The sequence below is a fragment of the Ursus americanus genome, chromosome 2, assembly GCF_024610735.1.
Source record: "Ursus americanus isolate L20-20 chromosome 2, mUrsAme1.1.p, whole genome shotgun sequence".
In the NCBI taxonomy this organism is placed as follows: Eukaryota; Metazoa; Chordata; class Mammalia; order Carnivora; family Ursidae; genus Ursus; species Ursus americanus.
The window spans coordinates 20,788,226-20,807,061 of NC_142128.1; the positions used below are offsets into that span (position 1 = coordinate 20,788,226).

The 18,836-nt window shown below is 46.8% G+C and overlaps 1 protein-coding gene across 6 annotated transcripts in view; it reads left to right on the forward strand.

Moving 5' to 3' along the window:
- The window catches only part of ARHGAP17 (Rho GTPase activating protein 17), a 91,566-nt gene that overhangs the window by 27,240 nt on the left and 45,490 nt on the right, over positions 1-18,836 (forward strand). For 5 of the 6 annotated variants that reach the window (XR_006776016.2, XM_045776460.2, XM_045776465.2 and 2 more), the window contains exons 2-6: positions 6,195-6,234; positions 9,491-9,595; positions 14,868-14,941; positions 15,858-15,969; positions 16,227-16,303. Coding sequence is in view for 5 of the 6 variants with exons in the window: in XM_045776460.2 (XP_045632416.2) it covers positions 6,195-6,234; positions 9,491-9,595; positions 14,868-14,941; positions 15,858-15,969; positions 16,227-16,303 (408 nt within the window). In the remaining variant the exon portion in view is untranslated. Of the gene's footprint in view, positions 1-5,274; positions 5,875-6,194; positions 6,235-9,490; positions 9,596-14,867; positions 14,942-15,857; positions 15,970-16,226; positions 16,304-18,836 lie in introns of those variants that run through there. The other variant, XM_045776464.2, reaches the window with a different exon arrangement.

An 18,836-nucleotide genomic window follows, 5' to 3' on the forward strand; every position in this document is an offset into this window, starting at 1 on the left:
AGATGGGGCGCCAGGGTGGCTCGGCTGGTTAAGCATCTGCCTTTGGCTCAGGTCATGGTCTCAGGGTCCTGGGATTGAGCCTGGCATGGGGCTCCCTGCTCCGCGGAAAGCCTGCTTCTCCCTCTCCCTCTGCCTGCTGTTCCCCCTGCTTGTGCTCATTCTCTCTCTCTCTCTCTCTCTCTTACTCTCTCTGTCTCTCAATCTCTCTCAAGTAAATAAATAAATAAATAAATAAAATCTTTAAAAAAAAAATCACATCTCAGTAAAAACCAAGTGGCTAATATAAATCCTTTACATGGGCACCTCGGCCAGTATTCTGAATAATTGCTGGACTTTCCTTGGGTAAAAATTCCAGTCTCTGGTAAAGATGAGCTCTTTAGAACAGTTCAGCATACAGAGGGCTGAGCCTCGGACCGGCCACAGTGATGAGGAAAATCAAGTCATTTGGACCATGTATTGGAGGTAGGCACAGTGGTGGTTCCCTAAAATGAAGATAGGGATAGCATAGGCCAGTGGGGTAACTTAGTGTTCAGGAGCCACCCCAGTTTGTATAGTACATTCCAGAATCATGATTTGTCACCTAAGTGTAATCTTTCCCAGATAGCCTGTATTCATGGATTGGAAGATCGAACCTTACTAAAATGTCCGTACCACCCAGAGCTGTCTACACATTCAGTACGGTTCTTATCGAAATTCCAATGGCATTTTTCACAGAAAGAGAAAAATACTTGTAAACTCCACATGCAACCACAATAGGCCCGGATAGGCAAAACAATCCTGAGCAGAAAGAACAAGGCTGGAACCATCACACTTCCTGCTTCCAAACTACTTGACCCTTGAACACTCAGCATGGATTTGAATAGCTTACATACAGAGTTTTTAGTTCAGTCTAGTATGGTAAGTGTATTTTCTCTTCCTTATAATTTGTTGAATGACATTTTCTTTTCTCTAACCTAATTTATTGTAAGGATACGGTAAATAAGGCACATAACATATAATTAGCTAATCAGTGAGACTTCTGGTCAGTAGTGGGGCTATTAGTAGTTAAGCTCTCGGGGAGGTAAGATTTCTATGCTGATTTTTGACTGTACGGGGGTCGAACATCTAACTCTTGTGTTGTTCAAGGGTCCACGGTGTGTTTCAAAGCTGTAGTAAATCGAAATAGTATGGTGTTGGCATAAAAAAAATACATAAATCAATGGAAGATTGGAGAGCCCAGAAATAACTCCACATATAAATAGTCATCTACTCTTTGACGAGGGCACCAAGAATGCACAATGGGGAAAGGATGGTCTCCTGCCTGGATAGTGTTGGGAAAAGAATGAAGACTGGACCCCTACCTTGTACCACTCTAAAAATTAACTCAAATGGATTAAAGACTTAGATGTAATACTTGGAACCATAAATCTCTTAGAAGAAAATATAGGGAAAAGTTCCCTGACATCCATCTTGGCAGTGATATTTCAGATATGATGCCAAAGGCACTGTCATCTACATCAAACTAAAAAGCTTCTGCACAGCAAGGAGGCAATCAAAATGGAAAATCCCATTCCTACAGAATGGGAAAAAATATTTGCAAATTATAAATATGGGGCTAGTATCTGAAACACATAATGAATTCATACAACTCAATGGTAAAAAAACCAAGTAACCTGGTTTAAAAATGGACAAAAGACCTAATTAGACATTTTTCCAAAGAAGATATACATGTGGCCAACAGGTATATGAATAGATGCTACCTCACCAATAATCAGGGAAACACAAATCAAAACCATAATGAGATATCGCCTCATACCTGTAAGAATGGCTATTATGAAAGAAGCAAGAGGTAGCGAATGTTGGTGACGATATGGAGAAATGGGGACCCATGTATACTTTGGTGAGAACGTAGTCATTATGGAAACTAGCATAGAGGTTCCACAGAAAATTAAAAATAGAGCTACCATATGACCCAGCAATCCCACTTGTTGAGTATATATCTGAAGAAAATGAAATCAGTATCTCAAAGATATCTGCACTGCTATATTCATTGCACCATTATTCACAATAGCTAAGATACAGAAACAACCTAAGTGTTGCTTGATGGGTGAATGGATAAAGAAGATGTGGGGGTATAAGTGTGATACATATATATATGTATATATGTATATGTATACACATATATCCCCCCCCACACACACACATACACACTGGACTATTATTCAGCCACGAGAAAGAAGAAATCCTGCTGTTTGCAACAACATGGATGAAGCTGAAGGATATTATGTTCACTAAAATAAGCCAGACAGAGGAAGACAAATACTATATGATCTCACTTATGTGTAGAATCTTAAAAAAAAAAAAAAAAAAGGTCAAATCTATAGAAACAGAGTAAAATGATGGTCACCAGGGGCTAAAGGGTGGGGAGATGCTAGTTAACAGGTACAAGCTTCAGTTATAAAAAGAATAAGCTCTGGGGATTATAATAATACTATATAATATACTTGAAATTTGTGAAGAGAGTCGATCTTACGCATACTCACAACTGTTGTTACAAAAAAGGGAACTGTGGAAGGTGATGGATGTGTTCATTAACCTGATTAGGGTAATCATTTCACAATATATATGCAAACTGAATTATCATCATATAATGATAATATATCATTGTATATCACTATATATAAATACAGTTTTATTTGTCAGTTATAGCTCAGTAAGCCTGGTAAAGCTCAGTAAAGTAATCCTTCCTGATAATAGGTTTTTTAAAATAATTTCAGTGAATTTTAAAAATCTGGTTAAAAAGATACTTTGGTAGGGTGCCTGGGTGGCTCAGTAGGTTAAGCATCCAACTTTTGATTTGGGCTCAGGTCATGACCTCAGGGTCATGAGATCAAGCCCCACGCTCAGTGGGGAGTCTGCTTGAGATTCTCTCCCTCTCCCTCTGCCCCTACCCCTGTGTGTGCGTGAGTGCACACGTGCTCGCTCTCTCAAATAAATAAACAAATATTTTTGAAAAAAGATACGCTGGATTTCTCTCTAAAATTAATTTTAGCAGAGTGCCTGGGTGGCTCAGCCGGTTAAGCATTTGCCTTCGGCTCAGGTCATGATCCCAGGGTCCTGGGATCAAGCCCCGCATCAGGCTCCCTGCTCAGCGGGGAACCTGCTTCTCCCTCTCTCTCTGCCTGCTGCTCCCCCTGCTGTGCTCTCTCTCTCTCTCTGTCAAATAAATAAAATCTTTAAATAAGTTTTTTAATTAAAAAAATAAAATTTTATCAATGTAATATAGAGTGTCCACAAAGGCAGAAAACATAGGATAAATTTATTTTTAAGCAAGATGTTAACATTTTCATGTAATATGTTCCATATATATCTCCACCTCTAGATAGCTTTTTAGGTAAAGTACCTCTAAATGTAAAGCAAAAGGGCTTAGTTGTTAATTTGAAAAAAGGACAGTAAATGTACAAATTTGCTTTGTATCCTGGACTTTCTGAGGTATGTGTTCTGTTACGCTTTTGCGCAGATTGGCAGTTGGACCCATTGTTTTAAGTCAGAGTTATGCTTCACTTGAAGTTACGCATCACTTGAAACCATATCAAGCATGTCACTGACAAATGTATCTAACATACTATTTTTTAAAATTAGAAACTATGTATACTTGTAGTTTAAAAAGTCAAATAATGGTAAAAGACTTATCACAGTGTGTTCTCTCTCTACTAATCCCACTCTCCCAGTGAGATTCCCCAACCCCAGAGGCAAGTATTTTCAAATTGCTGTTTATTCTGGCATTTACTCCTATCTACATTTATAGATAATATGTAAACTGCTATCCTTCAAGTTATCAAGTTTTAGTTATTACTTACTGGCTTCCTGTTATGATAAATGAGGGTTTCGTGCTCTTGTGTGATTTTCTTCTCTGCTTCTGCTCCCTTATCCTTCCAATACGGTTATATTGCAATTTTTGGATATATTTCTGTTTGATATTTACATTATTATATCCAATCAATTATTTGCAGCTAAGCATAGTAGTGTACTCTTTCTGATGGACTTTTTTTTTCCTGAAGTTAATACTTGATTTGTTTTTACATTTGCTTTATTTTCTTTGTGGCTATTGCAGTACCATGCTCATAAATGTTTGGATCCCCCTCCCTGAAAAAAAAGCCCTGATTTGTATTGTTTGCATTTGTTTGTGTTGCATTTGATTTTTCATTTCCAATTACCAGTGTGAAGTCACTGAACAAGTTGCGGGAAGAAGATGCACATAGTTGGTTCTCCTGTACCACTGAGCTGTTACTAACGTTCTCATACCCACTAATGGTCCACACTGGGATTTCAAAATTAAGTTTTCCTCTTCTTCTGTTATATTTTTAAAATAATTTTGTCTCATCAAAGGACTTACTGGCTCTGGATCTTTTGAACTCTGAATGTTTCAATAGGCCTTGGGGACTTTTCTCTGTATATACTTACACTTAACAGAATGGAAGGGATTTCGGAGTTCTGTCCGAGGTACACAGGGCCCTGGCCAGAGAAGATGAGGCCAAAGTTACACAATCTAGTGGTGCTGTTTTGCTGGAGGGGGGACAAGGCTATTGGTGAACAGGAGTCACGGTGAAGCTATGGTGGTCTCATGCCAGGTATGTCCCTGCGAGGCTGGCCATCAGGGTTCTTTTTGAGGCCGGTTGCTTGAGCGCCTAGTCAGCTGGGCCCTGCTCCACTTCCCTAACTGGCGTTGACTACTTAGGTTTGGCGCTTCTGCAATGCCTGGCACCGTGCATGCCAAGCAAGGGCTGGGATGGCATATTTTGGCCCGCTGCTTGCAGAACTTGTTCATAGAGTTGAAAGTTGGCCTCCTCTGAAAGCTGGGGCCTTGACCTCACCTCCAGGCTCTGCTCCTGTGGACCTGGGAGATATGTGAGTTAGGTCAGAGTTCTGGCTTTCTGCAGAAACCGGTATGTGAGCCATTGCCATCGGCATCTCTCCATTAACTAGGGCACTGCAGTGACAACTGGTCTTGGAATGCTTCGTGGCAGTGCCAGCTTTAACTTGACCTGCCATCATGCAAGTGTGGGCTGGAGGTGTGCACTACCACACCTCAGGCAGGTCATCTGAAGTGGGTCCCATCCACTTTCTGGCCAAATGGTTTTTCCTTCTCTTGCATTAGATTCGTTCACGGGCAAGATCGTGCAGCCCTCCATTCTGCAATGGATCTTACTAAAAGCCTTCAAAATTCTGGTTCATTGATGGTCTTCCTCTTTCCCCAACTCCCCCAACGTTCAGGGGTGAAACAGACTTTTTCTTTTCTCTTGTTCATTTCCATGGGCGTTGGGCAGGGATGTTCATTGGCTTGGCTTCCATCACTGTTTAAACAGGAAGTCCCAACATGGCACCTCAGTTGCAGTCATTCTGGGTTTATGTACAACAACGATGCTGCCCTTTTGGACTGCAGGGGAAGGTCTTCCTAAGAAAGTACCGTGATCTGGCAACCAAGGCTTGAGCAGCTCGAATGCTCCTGTGTCGATTGTGGGGCGGCAGGTCGGCTTTCTGGAAAGGTCTGCAGAGTTAATGTAGTTAGTGGTAGTTGGAAGGCATAGGTGGGGGAAAGCTGTGAAAATACTTTGTTTCTTTTTAAAGGCAAGATGAGATACCTGAAGGAGGGGATGCTCAGCTGTTACTATCTTGAGTGTATTGTTGAATCATGTTCCTGGATTTGTGACAAACCTGTTTCAGTACGGCTGTGAAAGTCAGACAGGATCATTTTAAGAAATGAAGTTTAAGCTTCTCTAAGCAGGCTTTTGTCAAAGGGTGGTCTGTGGGTCTGGGGCCATGGAATTCTGGGCAGGAGGGGCTTCTTCAGAACGCAGTGGGATCTTGCTCCGGACCTGCTGAATTAGCGTAGAGGTGAGACCTGGAAACTGGCATTTTACGTCAGCACACTCCCCCCCACCCCCCTGCCAGGGATTCTGTACAGCCCAAGTCGGGGAGCCACTGGTCTCCATCCTTGGCCCTTGTTGGGGGTTGCTATTCTCTGCAAACTTTGGTTTTTCTTTGGCTTTGCTTAAGCAGCTGTCTGGTGTAAACATTGGTGGAATTTCTCTCACGTTATCATTCATTCCTGCCCGTTTTGTTTTAAACTCCGGGATGAGAATTATTGAATTTCCTGAGTTGCTTTGCATTTCTGGATTCCTAACTCTGAACTTTTGATTTTTTTTCCCCCACAGAGCTGAGAAAACAGAAGTCCTCAGTGAAGATCTGTTACAGGTAATAAAATAAAAATCTTTTTCAAGTGCTTTGTTTAAAGAGGAAAACCAAACCAAACCTCATAGGTGAGAACTGAAGTGGATGTAGGTATGTACGTATGTATGTATTCTTTGAAACAGAATAAAATTGATCAGCGTGGTTTTGAGCAGGAAAGAAAAGCAGTTGGGTTGCATGGTGATAAAAAGGGGACCTGAAACTTTGGTGTCACGTTAGGAAGTTCAATGGGGCTAGTCCTGCTTTCAAGCGCCAGGTGTTGGGGTGGGGTGGGTGGGGGAGGGGTCTGGCTGGCCCGGCCTGTCCACCGGGCACTGTGGCCTAGTCACGGGTCCTGGGCAGGCTGAGGGACTGTCGTTCGCTGCTGGGATGGCATCCTTGATGGGACAGGCCCTGCCAGCTGCAGCAGAGGGCCCCACTGGCTCCAATCTACAGTTTCGACTTCTCCTTCCCTCTCACGCTATTTTTCTCCAGTTCTGGGCTGAGCTGGGTCCCGAGGGACTTAGAGTCTCGGTGACAGTGACCAGATCTGGCAGTTCCACTCTGAGGCCCTGAGGTGGCCTGTCATCCACCTGGACTCCTTTTCCTCTCTGTAGGGGGGGGTGTTTCCTGTGGGGACCTCTGCCAGGGCCACTGCGCTTCATCTCTCAACAGGCTTCCCGAACTTTGGGGCTGGGAGTTTTTCCCAGAAGGCTTGGGACCCTTTATACACATCCCTTCACTCAGCCTCAGCCCCCTCCATCCGCGCCCACCCCAGAGTTCACCAGGAAGGACAGAGCCCCTCCTGCACTAGGTTTCTCTGAAGCCTCCTTGCTCGTGTCATTTCCATAACCCCCAGCAGGTGTGTGCACCTGACCCCAGAAGACCAAAGATCTGCTCCCAGGTGACTCTCCATCTCTCCCTAGGGAGAGAAGGAGCTGGCATAGTTGAGAAGAATGTTGCCTGTACCACCCCGTGTCAGAACATCCTTCTCAATTATGACAGGCAGCCGCAGGTACAAGATTTTAAGAGCCCCCCCCCCTTTTTTTAAAAGGACCAGAGTTTTTATTAAGGTTTAGAAAGGGTTTTTTTTCCCCAGATTTATTAGACAATCATATTCTTAATAATATTTCCTCATTGGCTTTTCCCGTGTATTTCAACTTCATTTTCAGACTTCCAGCAATGGTATTCAGTCTTAGTTAACCTTTAACTAGACTGGGTTTTCATGTCCGTGTTCTGTCTCCCACATCCCACATCAGTAATGTACACGATCTCATTGAATCCTTGAAGTCCCAAGATGCGACCAGAGGGCCTTGCTGGCAGTTTGAGCATGGCAGAGTTCTTGCGGAAGGCACAGGCAGCAGCTGTCTGCGTTTGTCCCTTTGCCCAAACATCCACTGGGGCCCCAAGAGTTTGCCAGTTTCTAGGAACGCCTCATTCCATGACACGGATACTTACTCCACATCTGCCGTCATTGCTACGGATGTTTCCCCCCTTCTCTGACTATAAAGAAGGAGTGGAGTCTGGAGCCTCCCTACCCTGCTCTGCCCTTGACTCGCTCTTTGGCTTCAGGGATTTACTGAACCCCCCTGTGCCTCGGTTTCCCCTTCTCTAAAATGAGGGATAATGGCTGTATCCACCCCATAGGGTTAGTAGCAGGAATTAATGGGTTAAACAGGAGAGCAGGAGGGATGGAGAGATTTGTTTGTTTGTTTGTTTGTTTCCGGTGTGAAACTTCCCTTAACTCACTCTGTGTCCTCCTGCCTCTTAGATCATTCAAGAGGCTCTATTTTGCCTCTTGTTTTTTGCTCGGAGTTCATTTTGCTCGTGTGGAGATTCCCTGGGAGGCGGTGAATCCCGGGAGGGCGAGACCCACAACTTATTTACTGTTCTTTTTCTAATACCTTGCACAGGGACGTGATACATACTTGTTCTTTCAACAAATACGACACCAGCACCTTCCATTCGCAAACCAGACAGTGTTCCGGGCACTGGGGAGAAATCAGTGAGCAAAACAGACCAAGGCCCCCATCCCTGTGGACTTGACAATTTTCTAGTGGAAATCAGAATCAAAGTGAAATGGAGTTTGGGGGGTGGGGGTTGTTTTTGTTTGGTTTTGGTTTTGGTTTTGCCTGTTTTTGTGGCAAATAAAGAGTGTATATTAGTTTTTCCATGTTTTAAAATCTGGTCATTGTAGGATTAGGGGGATTTGATGCAGCATCTGGTCCGTATATGCTGCCAGATCAGGGTCCTGGTGGTCGGGCCTCGTGCTGGGGCAGTGAGGACCTTTGAGAAAGAAGCACAGAACTGTATCATCGGGTAAAACATTGTGGGGTAAAAATGCATTCTGCTCTGAATTTGTTGATTTTTCTTTAAAATAGAAAGCATCCCTAAGGGCCTGTGCTTGGTCTTAATGAGTCATCAGAATACACATTTTTGGCATTCCTTCCCGTGAAAAGCAGCTCTCTTTGCCATAAACAGCCATATCCCAGCAATAATATTTGGGGAAGCTAAATCGTGATGCGTGGGTCCCCTGAGTCAGTGTTTCTTACTGTTGGCCATCCCTTCTGCTTTAGGGGTTTACTCAAAACAAAACAAAACAAAGCCAACAACCCATCCTAAACCCAATAAGGAATCATTTTGAAGACGCTGACCTTGAGTGGGTATCGTGGAACATTGATTTTGATCCCTCGGCCCGATGTCCTGTGTGCGGGAGGTCGCTTCGGAACGTCCCTGTGGTGTTTGCCACTGGGCAGTGGGGCTGGGCCTCAGGTGTTCATTGGCACTCCTGCAGCCTGGGGCTGGGGCTTTCCTGGGACTGTGGTGCCAGCTCGGCTGCCGCCACTCTTTCTGACGGCCGGTTTTAGTCCGGACTCCACACCCCCCCTGCACGCAGACTTAGCCCTTGAGGGAACGAAGCCCCTCGGTGTAAGGGAGGGGGCTCTTTCGCCCACTGTGGGGACGTTTGACAACGTGCAGCAGCGTGTTCAGTTGTCACACTTCAGGGAATGGGGTGCTGCTGGCATCTGGTAGGTAGAGGCCAGAGATGAGGCTAAACACCATAGTGCAGAGGACAGCCCCCCACACCCAGAATTATCTGGCCCCAAATGTCAATAATGAGAACCCCCGGTGTAAGTGAATGGGGACCATTTCCACGTACACCCAAGAGCTACACACTTAGACCATGGGATGCTTTTTCTGCCTACGTGCCAGTACCACATAGGAGGAGGCTGGGCCTGTTCTTCAGCCCTTGCAAATGGCTCGTTTGTCTCTATTTTGTCAGATCGAGCGGCGCCTGGACACGGTTCGGTCAATGTGCCACCATTCGCACAAGCGTCTGATGGCATGTTTCCAGGGCCAGCATGGCACCGACGCTGAGAGGAGATACGTGAGTAGCGGGTGTGACTCGGGGGCCGTCGTTCTGGTGTCTCTGTGAGGCTCTGCGCCCTGCGGTCCCTTGGTTTTTCTCAAGCAGGAGCAGCGGCGTGGCCTGCAGATTTGTACCTTCTGTTGCCGTTTACTCTCGCGCCACCTGCCTGACCAGAACATTCTTTTGTGCTTAAGACATTGCGGAGCTGAAAGCCCTGCTCACACTGAATTTTCTCGAGGTGCTTTTAAAGACTCAGTGAGCCATTTGTCATTGATAAGATAATGGAGATGTCTGTTGGGAATGCTTTGGTGGCAAAAAAGCTGAAAGGCTGTCTTAAAGGGACTTAGAAAATGGACATAATTTATTGGCTTACTAACTAAAACGTCCAGAAGCTGGGGTGAACTTGAAGTGAGGCTTGAGCTAGCATTTCCGTGTTGTAACCGAAACCCCACTTTCTTTCCTTCTGTCCCTTCTGCCTCCTTCAGTGTCTGCTTTATCCCTAAATGGGCGCCTCTCATGGTTGCGTGTTGGCTACCAGGAGCTTCCATGGGCTACTTGCTTCCTTGTGCGTGTCCGGCAGGAATAGAAAGTGTGCCTTCCAGTCGTTTTCTTAATGGAGTGGGAAATCTTTTTCCACGTCCTTGGCAGGTAGAAACTGCCTCCATTGCATTGGTCCACATTGAGCCATATTCCCCTTCCTAACATTCCCATTCCACCCTGGTCACCGTGGGCAGGGGCGAGGTTGGAGAGGAGATGGGATGTGCTGGTTGGCTTAAGCTACTCAGGGCCCAGCCTTAGAGCGTGGGCTGTGGAGCTGTCTCCCACTCCTGGGCTTAACTGAGACCAGGGTGGATCCCTAAGAGAAATCAGGGTGCTGTTGTAGAGGAGGAGGGCTAAGCTCCAGGAGAACCATCGCATGTGTGTATTTGTTCACAGCCTCCAGTTCCTTGTGTGCAGGGCTCATGGGGCAGTCCCATCCTTGGGTTTACAAGATCCTAGCTCAGGAGCACATGCTAACCCTTGGAAGCCCATATACCATTAAGGGGATAGTTTCAGGGGCATCCCGGGAGGCTATGATTTGCCATAGTGTTTTGTCTGTCACCAGATGTCTCCAAAGGAAGAACCAGCATGCGAATGATCTGTGCCACCCTTCTTTTATATTTCCCTACAGACATTTGTGGGACGTCTAGACAACAGGGTTATTCCTCTCTTGTGCAATACTTGGCTTCAGTAGGTATAGACCAAAGAGTGGAACTTCACACGCACCCACGATTGCAGGAACGCCTGCTACAGGTCCGGTCCTGCAGAACTGGACCCGGTCCCCGGTCCTGTCCCCATGGCCCCTCTCCTTCCCTTCTCATGGCTTTTTTCCTACCTACCCTTTTGACATGGCGCCCTAAGGCTCTGTCCTCCTCCTTATTCCCCCAGCCACATTCCTTGGGCCACCTCCTCTTTTCTCATGGCTTCTAGCTGATGTGTTTATGCCAGGGACTTCTAAACCAGTTCAACCAAGCGAAAACACTTCCTTCCCTAGATGTCTACTTCCTCGTGCGTAACCAGTTCTTCCTTCTGTGTTGACTCTTGAGTTCCACCCACCCTATTGTGCAAGCCAGAAACTGTAGGGTTACCTTACCTTCTCTTTCCTTTCATCCTCACCCTCCCGTAGCTGCTTGATTAGCAAGTCCCGTGATTGTCTGTGAATATCTTTTGAATTCCTTACCTCCGCCCCATCTCTGCCACCTTTGCCTTAAAGCAAAAGCTGATGACCTCTCACCTGGACGGTGCGGTCATCTCCGGAGCTTCAATTCCTGCCTCTGCCTCCCTTCTCTTCCAGCCTGTCTCCTGCTGGATCACCAGCATGTTCTGAAATACACATCTACGCATACTGTCATCCTCCTACCTGAAAAAATATCTTAGCTTCGTGGTTCTCCACGGGGACCAGAACTACACCCCTGGGGAGATTTGGAATTATGTAGAGACATTTTGGGTTGCCGTAGGAACTGGGGGACACTACTGGCATTTGGAGGGAGGGGACTGAGATGCCAAACAGTCTGTGGTGACTAGAGGGATAGTTTTACACCGGAAGTGGCCCCTAACGCCAGTGGTGCCTCTTTCGAGGGGGCACTGGCCGCTTCCCATTGCCGGGATTAAAGTCCAAGCTCTTCAGCGTGACAAGCCCTTCGTAATCTGACCCCCTTTCCCCTGACAGCCCCGGTGTCTCCCACTTCCTCCTATTCGTACTGTATGCCTTTGTCCTTCACGTTGTTATGTCTGGTCGTTCCCTCTGACTGCTTGAAGACACAACCTAGATGTCCCGTATACTCCTTAAAAACAAACAAATTAAACAAGTATTTATCAAATGCCTCCTATGTACAAGTGCTAGAGATACAAAATGAAGAAGAGGTAGTCTCCACCTTAAAGGTGCTCACAGTCTGGTGGGGAGAGACACACAAAGGGATCGTTATAAAATGACATGCGTAACAAAGTGTGCGCAGGGTATCATGGGAGGAACAAGAATGGGCATCACGGGAGGAGAGAGGTAGTCAGGAAGGGCTTCCCAGAGGAGGTGGTGGTCCAGCCATAAAGGAGGGCAATGAGTGACATGTTGTAGGCAGCAGGGGCAAAGGTGCCTGGCCCTCATTTCTAAAACCTAATGCCTTAGGTTTCCTTTTCCAACCTTGAATAGAAGAGCCAAAGACAGGGCTCTGGGGCTGTTTACACTGCATATGGGAGGAGCAGTCACCATAGAAACGATGGAAGATAGGCGACCACAGAGGTCATGCAATGCGGAGAAAATGGCAGCCGTCTCTAGGGCTCTAGAATACACAGAAGGAGCCTCCCAAAGGCCCCACGAGAGGCTCCCATGCGTGTGAAGAGGCAAGAATCCAAGGGGGTTGGCATGCATTTAATAAATTATGACTTCAGAATTTTTTAAATGAATCCCTGGTGATAAAAAAAAGCCGCCTGTGCCCAGGAAGTGCTTAGCCATGTTCGGGGTGGAGCATGGCTGCGGTAGATAGCGCCTGCATCACGGAGCGCAGGGTTCAGTAAGCGGAATGTCCTTATTTGTGTACATCAGGAAACAGGATTGTTGTGGCTTTGGGGTCAGAGCCTGGAAACCACAAGGCTGTTTATAGCTGGGAGCTTGAACGATACTTGCAAAGTAGACTCCTCTTTTATGATTTCTTTTTGTCCAGAGCTCCAGAGTTGCACAAAGTATAATTCTGATTATTGCATTTATCATAGATTTCGGTTCTCTCAGAATGGCAACATTACTGGGGTGCCTGGACGCCACAGCTGGCTGAGCGTCCAGGTCTTGGTTTTGGCTCAGGTCATGGTCTCGGGGTCGTGAGATCGGGCCCCATGTTAGGCTCCGCACTCAGCACAGAGTCTGCTTAAGATTCTCTCTCCCTCTGCCCCTCCCCACCCCTGCTCACGCACTCACTCTCTCTCTCAATAAAATAAATAAATCTTAAAAAAAAAAAAAAAAAGGCTGGCAGCATTACTAAAATATATGAATTACCCTCACTGTGGTCAAGGCACGCTGCCCATTTTCTCCTCTCTTCCTGGTCTGGAAGTGTAGGCGCTGGGAATGTCTCCTCATGGGGCAGGTGGAGCCCTGTTATTTACCTATTTGAGAACAACTTGAGAAGACGAGAGCTGGGTAAATATAGTTGCTGTTATTTATCTTTACATTTCAATATACTGCTTTGAATAGGCTACATATTTACACAGTCAAAATCCAGTATACGCAAGAGAACATAAAGCGAGGTCTCTCCCGATCCTGTGCCCCAGACACCCTGCTGCCCTCTCCAGCACGACCAGCGTTGTAGTTTCTTATATAGCCTTCCAGGCGTACTCTCTCAATGCAAGCAAATGCAGTGCAAGTGTATCGCACGGAGCCCTCTGAAAGGCAGGTGACATGGGAGAGGTGAAAGCTCAACAATGCGACAGCAAGCTGAACCCTGCGTCTTCGCCGTGATGGCCCTATCTACTGGGGAGACAAAGTCACGTGGCGCACTGCAGCGTTGAACGCATTTTTTTGTTAGCAGATTGTGTGTTATCACCAACGCCTGGTACTTTCCAGGTCCCTTCTACCCAGTGGTGGCAAGGCGCTGACCTGGGCTCAGTCCTTGGGCACGGAGATCTGGCTCTGCTGCCCCTCACCAGGGTGCCCGGCCACCCACCTGACCTCCCCGGGCTTCAGGTTCCTTGACTGGGCAGTTTGTTCTATTTCGAGCTGAACAACACATCTCTGGTAGGAAAATGCATGGCTTTGTGCTTAAATATCTTTTTTTTTTTTTTTTTTAAAGATTTTATTTATTTATTCGACAGAGATAGAGACAGCCAGTGAGAGAGGGAACACAAGCAGGGGGAGTGGGAGAGGAAGAAGCAGGCTCATAGCGGAAGAGCCTGATGTGGGGCTCAATCCCATAACGCCAGGATCACGCCCTGAGCTGAAGGCAGGCGCTTAACCGCTGTGCCACCCAGGCGCCCCTTGTGCTTAAATATCTTAAAAGAGCTTTTCCAGATATTTAGCCAGATATTTTTTAGGTACGTAACTGAAGCTATATCATTATGATTACAGCCAAATTAAGAGCCAATTTAAGAATGAGTATTCTAGGGGCGCCTGGGTGACAAAGTCAGTTAAGTGACAGAGTCTTGGTTTTGGCCCAGTTCGTGATCTGAGGGTCGTGAGATCGAGCCCTGCATCGGGCTCAGCATGGAGTCTGCTTAAAACTCTCTCTCCCTCGCCCTCTGCCCCTTCCTGCCCCCACTCTCTCTCTCTCTCTAAAAATAAATAAAAAATCTTAAAAAAAGAAAGTGAGTAGTCTAGCAAAAGTTTTTGAAATTGAGCACTTTACTGCTCTTATCTGTTATGATCATCAGAGAGCAAGGTCTGTGTCTTCTGTTCCCAGTGTCTGGGACACAGCATGCACTTGATTAATTAAAAATAACAGCCAACAGCAACCGCAACACTAATACTAGCAGTCAGCACTTACCGAGCTCTGACCACGCGCTGGGCACTTGACGTTGAATAATATCTCCATGGACAGACAGCCCCAGGACACCCACGCTGTCAGCATGCCTCCCTATCATCCAGGCATGAGGACACGGACACAGAGGTCCCAGAGCTTCTACCTTCGAGACCAGATCCTGAACCCAGACAGGCTGTCTCCTACCTGTGCGATTTGCCTGGAGGAGAAATCACTGAAGGGTGACCTGAAGCAGGTCATCACGAGTGGGTGTCGATAATAGTGAAACCAACACATTGTCTTCTGCCTTCCAGAAAAAGCTCCCTCTGACCGCTCTCGCGCAGAACATGCAAGAAGCGTCTACTCAGCTGGAAGAGTCTCTGCTGGGGTAGGAGTCGGCTGCTCTCAGGGAGGGAGCCCAGTGCCCTGCGGGTCAGAGGGAGTGGGTGGGTGTCTGGGGTGGGTGGCGGCCGAATGTGTGACAGAGGGACTATGAGCCTGATGGCACGGCTCATGCACCAGGAGAATGGTGCAGTCTCGGGGCGGGGTGGGGGGCGGGGGAGTGGGAGTGGGGTCCGGGCCACTGGGATGGTAGAGCAACATCCATTTAGTAAGAGCAAGGCTGGAGATGGGTTGCAAGGACCACGAGCAAAAGTCATTGATAGAGTCAATATTTATTCCCCTGAGCTTGGGTGTAAAGGACAGATCCCTTCCCTGTTCTAGCTGTTGACTCAGATTTACAAACTCTGACCTGTCCCTTCCAGTCCTTAAGAGTCACTTCCTAGGGGTTCCCCGGGTGGCTCAGTCGATTGGGTGTCTGCCTTCGGCTCAGATCATGATCCCAGGGTCCTGGGATCCAGCCCCGCGTCAGGCTCCCTGCTCAGTGGAGAGTCTGCTTCTCCCTCTCCTTTTGCCCTTCCCCCCTGCTTGTGCTCCCTCTTTCTCTCTCTCATGCTCTCTCTCTCCAATAAATAAAATCTTTAAGAAAAAACAAATTCTTTGGCTACATAAATTTAGTATTTTGTACAACAGATGAAACATTAACCTAGCAAGATAGTTATCAATTTAATAGAGCCGTAAGACCCATTTGATAATACACGCGAACAATCTTTTTCATTTTCAAGCATAAATCTGTGGGCTCCCATTTTAGGTGACGCCCGAAACTTATAACGTTTTTGAGGTTCTACTGTGTGGCCCCCTAATGTGTTCCCATCATGTAGAGAGCAGAACTGGCCCAATATGGCAATGAGGTATCTGATTTATTGAGTGTATGCTTGTCGTGGGGGCATCTTGTGTTTTTGAAGGAAGATGCTGGAGACGTGTGGCGATGCCGAGAATCAGCTGGCTCTAGAACTTACTCAGCATGAAGTCTTTGTTGAGAGAGAGATTGTGGAACCTCTCTGCAGCATAGCAGAGGTGGGTGCTTTCGCCGCGCGGCATAGACGAGCCAAGACCAGTGTGGGCTGCGTAGTGAATGGTGTGCTCGTGTCTACAGTTTTAACAGTAACCAGTGGCTTTGACGTACGCTTCTTTTTGGAAATAAGGGGAAGAAATTGAGGGTACAAAATCCTATGCCTAAGAGAAAAAATAATGTAAATAAATATTGCCCTTTCGCATGTGAAGTTTAAAACCCCAAAGCTTATCCCATTCGATATGTGGTATGTTCTTTCCAGGTGGAGATTCCCAACATCCAAAAACAGAGGAAACAGCTCGCCAAATTGGTGTTAGACTGGGATTCGGTCAGAGCCAGGTAAGGTGTAGCGGTAAAAATAACCCATAATGCAGGATTATTGTCACTCCCCCAGCAACCGTCCTCGTCCCCAACACAGATAAGAGAAAGGCCACTCGGTGGACAAGATGCAGGTTTCCAGGTTCACGCACTCGAGCCACAGACCAAGTCACACCCACTTACACCTGCTTTTTAAGGCTCATCCTCCCAAGCATGGCAATGGGGATGGTGTTAGAACATCGTGTTCTTAGTGAACCAGCAGTGAAAGGAGACAGGGAAAAAAAAAGGTAAAGAAACCTAAGTAAGTGTTTTAAGGGGAGAGGGGGTCGGTGGCAGACAGTTCTAAGAGTGTTTGTTGCTAGCATAGTGGAGAAAGGAATAAATAGATCTGTGATCTGAGCAGTTCTGAGGGTCCTGCCGTGTCCAGACACCATGTGGTTATGATACTTTCACAATCGAATGCTGCACTCAAGAGGGAGGAGCTCCTGTAAAACTAAGTAACCATCCCGGAGGGCTGCTGACTTGTGGGTTGATGCCTGTCGACGGTCTGCGGAGCCTCATGGCAGGACTCCAGCCTAGCTCTGTCCCCGAGGGCATTTGTATCCATGACTTACTGGGCTTTCTCCTCGGGTGAGAGTGGGGACTTACAGAGGCAGCCACCCCTGGCCCCGTCCTTTCTCAGACTTTATCACAAGCATTGCTAAACTTTCTGTAAAGGGCCAGATAGTAAACATTTTCAACTTTGCAGCCCAGGTGGTCCCTCTCGCAGCTATGCAACTCTGCTGTTGTAGCATAGATCAGCCCTGGACCTTATGTAAACGAAAGCGTGGCTGTCTTCCAATAAAACTTTACTTAAAAAAAAAAAAGTGGCTTTGTTAGCGCTCTGGCTTTTTTTCATTATTGAAGAATAATTGGCACACAGTGTTGTACTAATTTCAGGTGCACAACACTGATTTGACAGTTCTGTACATTGCTCAGTGCTCATCGCAGTAAGTGCCGTCACCATCTGTCCCTGAACAGTGTGATTACAGTATTATTGGCTGTCTTGCCTATGCTGTGCTCTTCCCTCTGTGACTTACTTATGAGAACTTCATTCTCATCGCAGGCTCGGGAAGTGGATATGATTATATCTCTTTGGCAAATATGTGGAGAGACAGCCATCATTTCCCGAGCTTCTACCTGTCACGTGGTTTTTATTGCAGTTTAGAACATCGGTAGCGAGTCTACAATGCAGCTTTTCCTCGTTTCTAAGATACCACTGAGTATCACGGCACCACTGATTAAACATCGACTTTTGGGGGGACGGTGGGGGGAAGAAACACCACTCCATTCAATGTACAAATCCCTTGTTAAGACACATCCTGATCTAAGAAATGTTGAGATCATAAAAGGTACATCGAGGAATTAGCACATGGTGAAAATAATGGCCACCACTTACCGGACACTTGCCACACGCCAGGCATTGAGCTCCGTCGCTGGTATGTCCGTTCATTTGCTCCCTCCACCAGTTCCTGTTCGTTTGCTCATTCATGTTTTCGACCGATCTCAGTTGGGTGCTCACTGTGTCACACTCCATGCTAGGTTCTAAGTGCAGAGGCCCCTCAGTGAGGCTTGGAGAGGGGGCAGGGCTCAGGGGGTTAGGTAACACCCCTTCCTCTAGAGAAGAGACTTCTTTTACAGATCAAGGAGGAACCTGCACAGAGTACCCATGCGACTCGCTTCAGGCCTCAGAGATGATGAATGTCCGAGCTAGGGTCCTGTCTTAAAGTCCACTGTCTTGTCTCCTTGTCACGTGTGCACCTGTGATGAGAATCCTCTGGGCCGAGACCAGGAGTGGAGTCCACCCTGGGGTCGATTTTTTTTTTGCTCCAGCTAAGGAAGCGTGTTCTAATGGTTAATTAAACGAGGCCGCCCGTGCCCCCTCGCTGGGGTTGGTTGAGTGACATTATAGATGCTCATGTGCCAGAAATTTTACATGGACGGTACATGTGTCCTGGAGGGGATTTCAGGACGGATTCTTGATCTGCATCCACGGTCTTGTTCACTTCACCAATCAAAGCAGGTATTGGAGAAGCAAACCATGGAATATTTCTTCTTTACTTACTCCTGTGGCTCTTCCCTGGAAGGAAATGATCATAGCTAATGACGAATTGCTGCTTATTTTCTAAGTAGGAGTCCATTCTATGGCAGATATTATCTGCACACACATTCACATGCATATATACATTTGTTCTCTCCCCGATTCCTTATGATGGTTCTGCAAGGCAGACGGTGTTTGTTATCTTTGTTTGACAGATGAGATTACGGAGGCACAGAGACGTTAAGTCGCTGCCCAAGGTCACACAGCGAGTGATGGGAGACAGGCTTCAAACCTGAGCATGTCGGACTCCGAAGTCCATGCTCTGCCCCCTACACGGCATTGCCAAGCTTAGCTTTGGCAAACTCGCCAAAGCCGCCCTGCTTTGGAGGAGTGCCTCACATCAGGAACTGGAGAGAAGGCAGAGCATACCATTTGCGGGCGGGGGAGGGGGGGCAGTGCGGCAGCTGGGAAGAT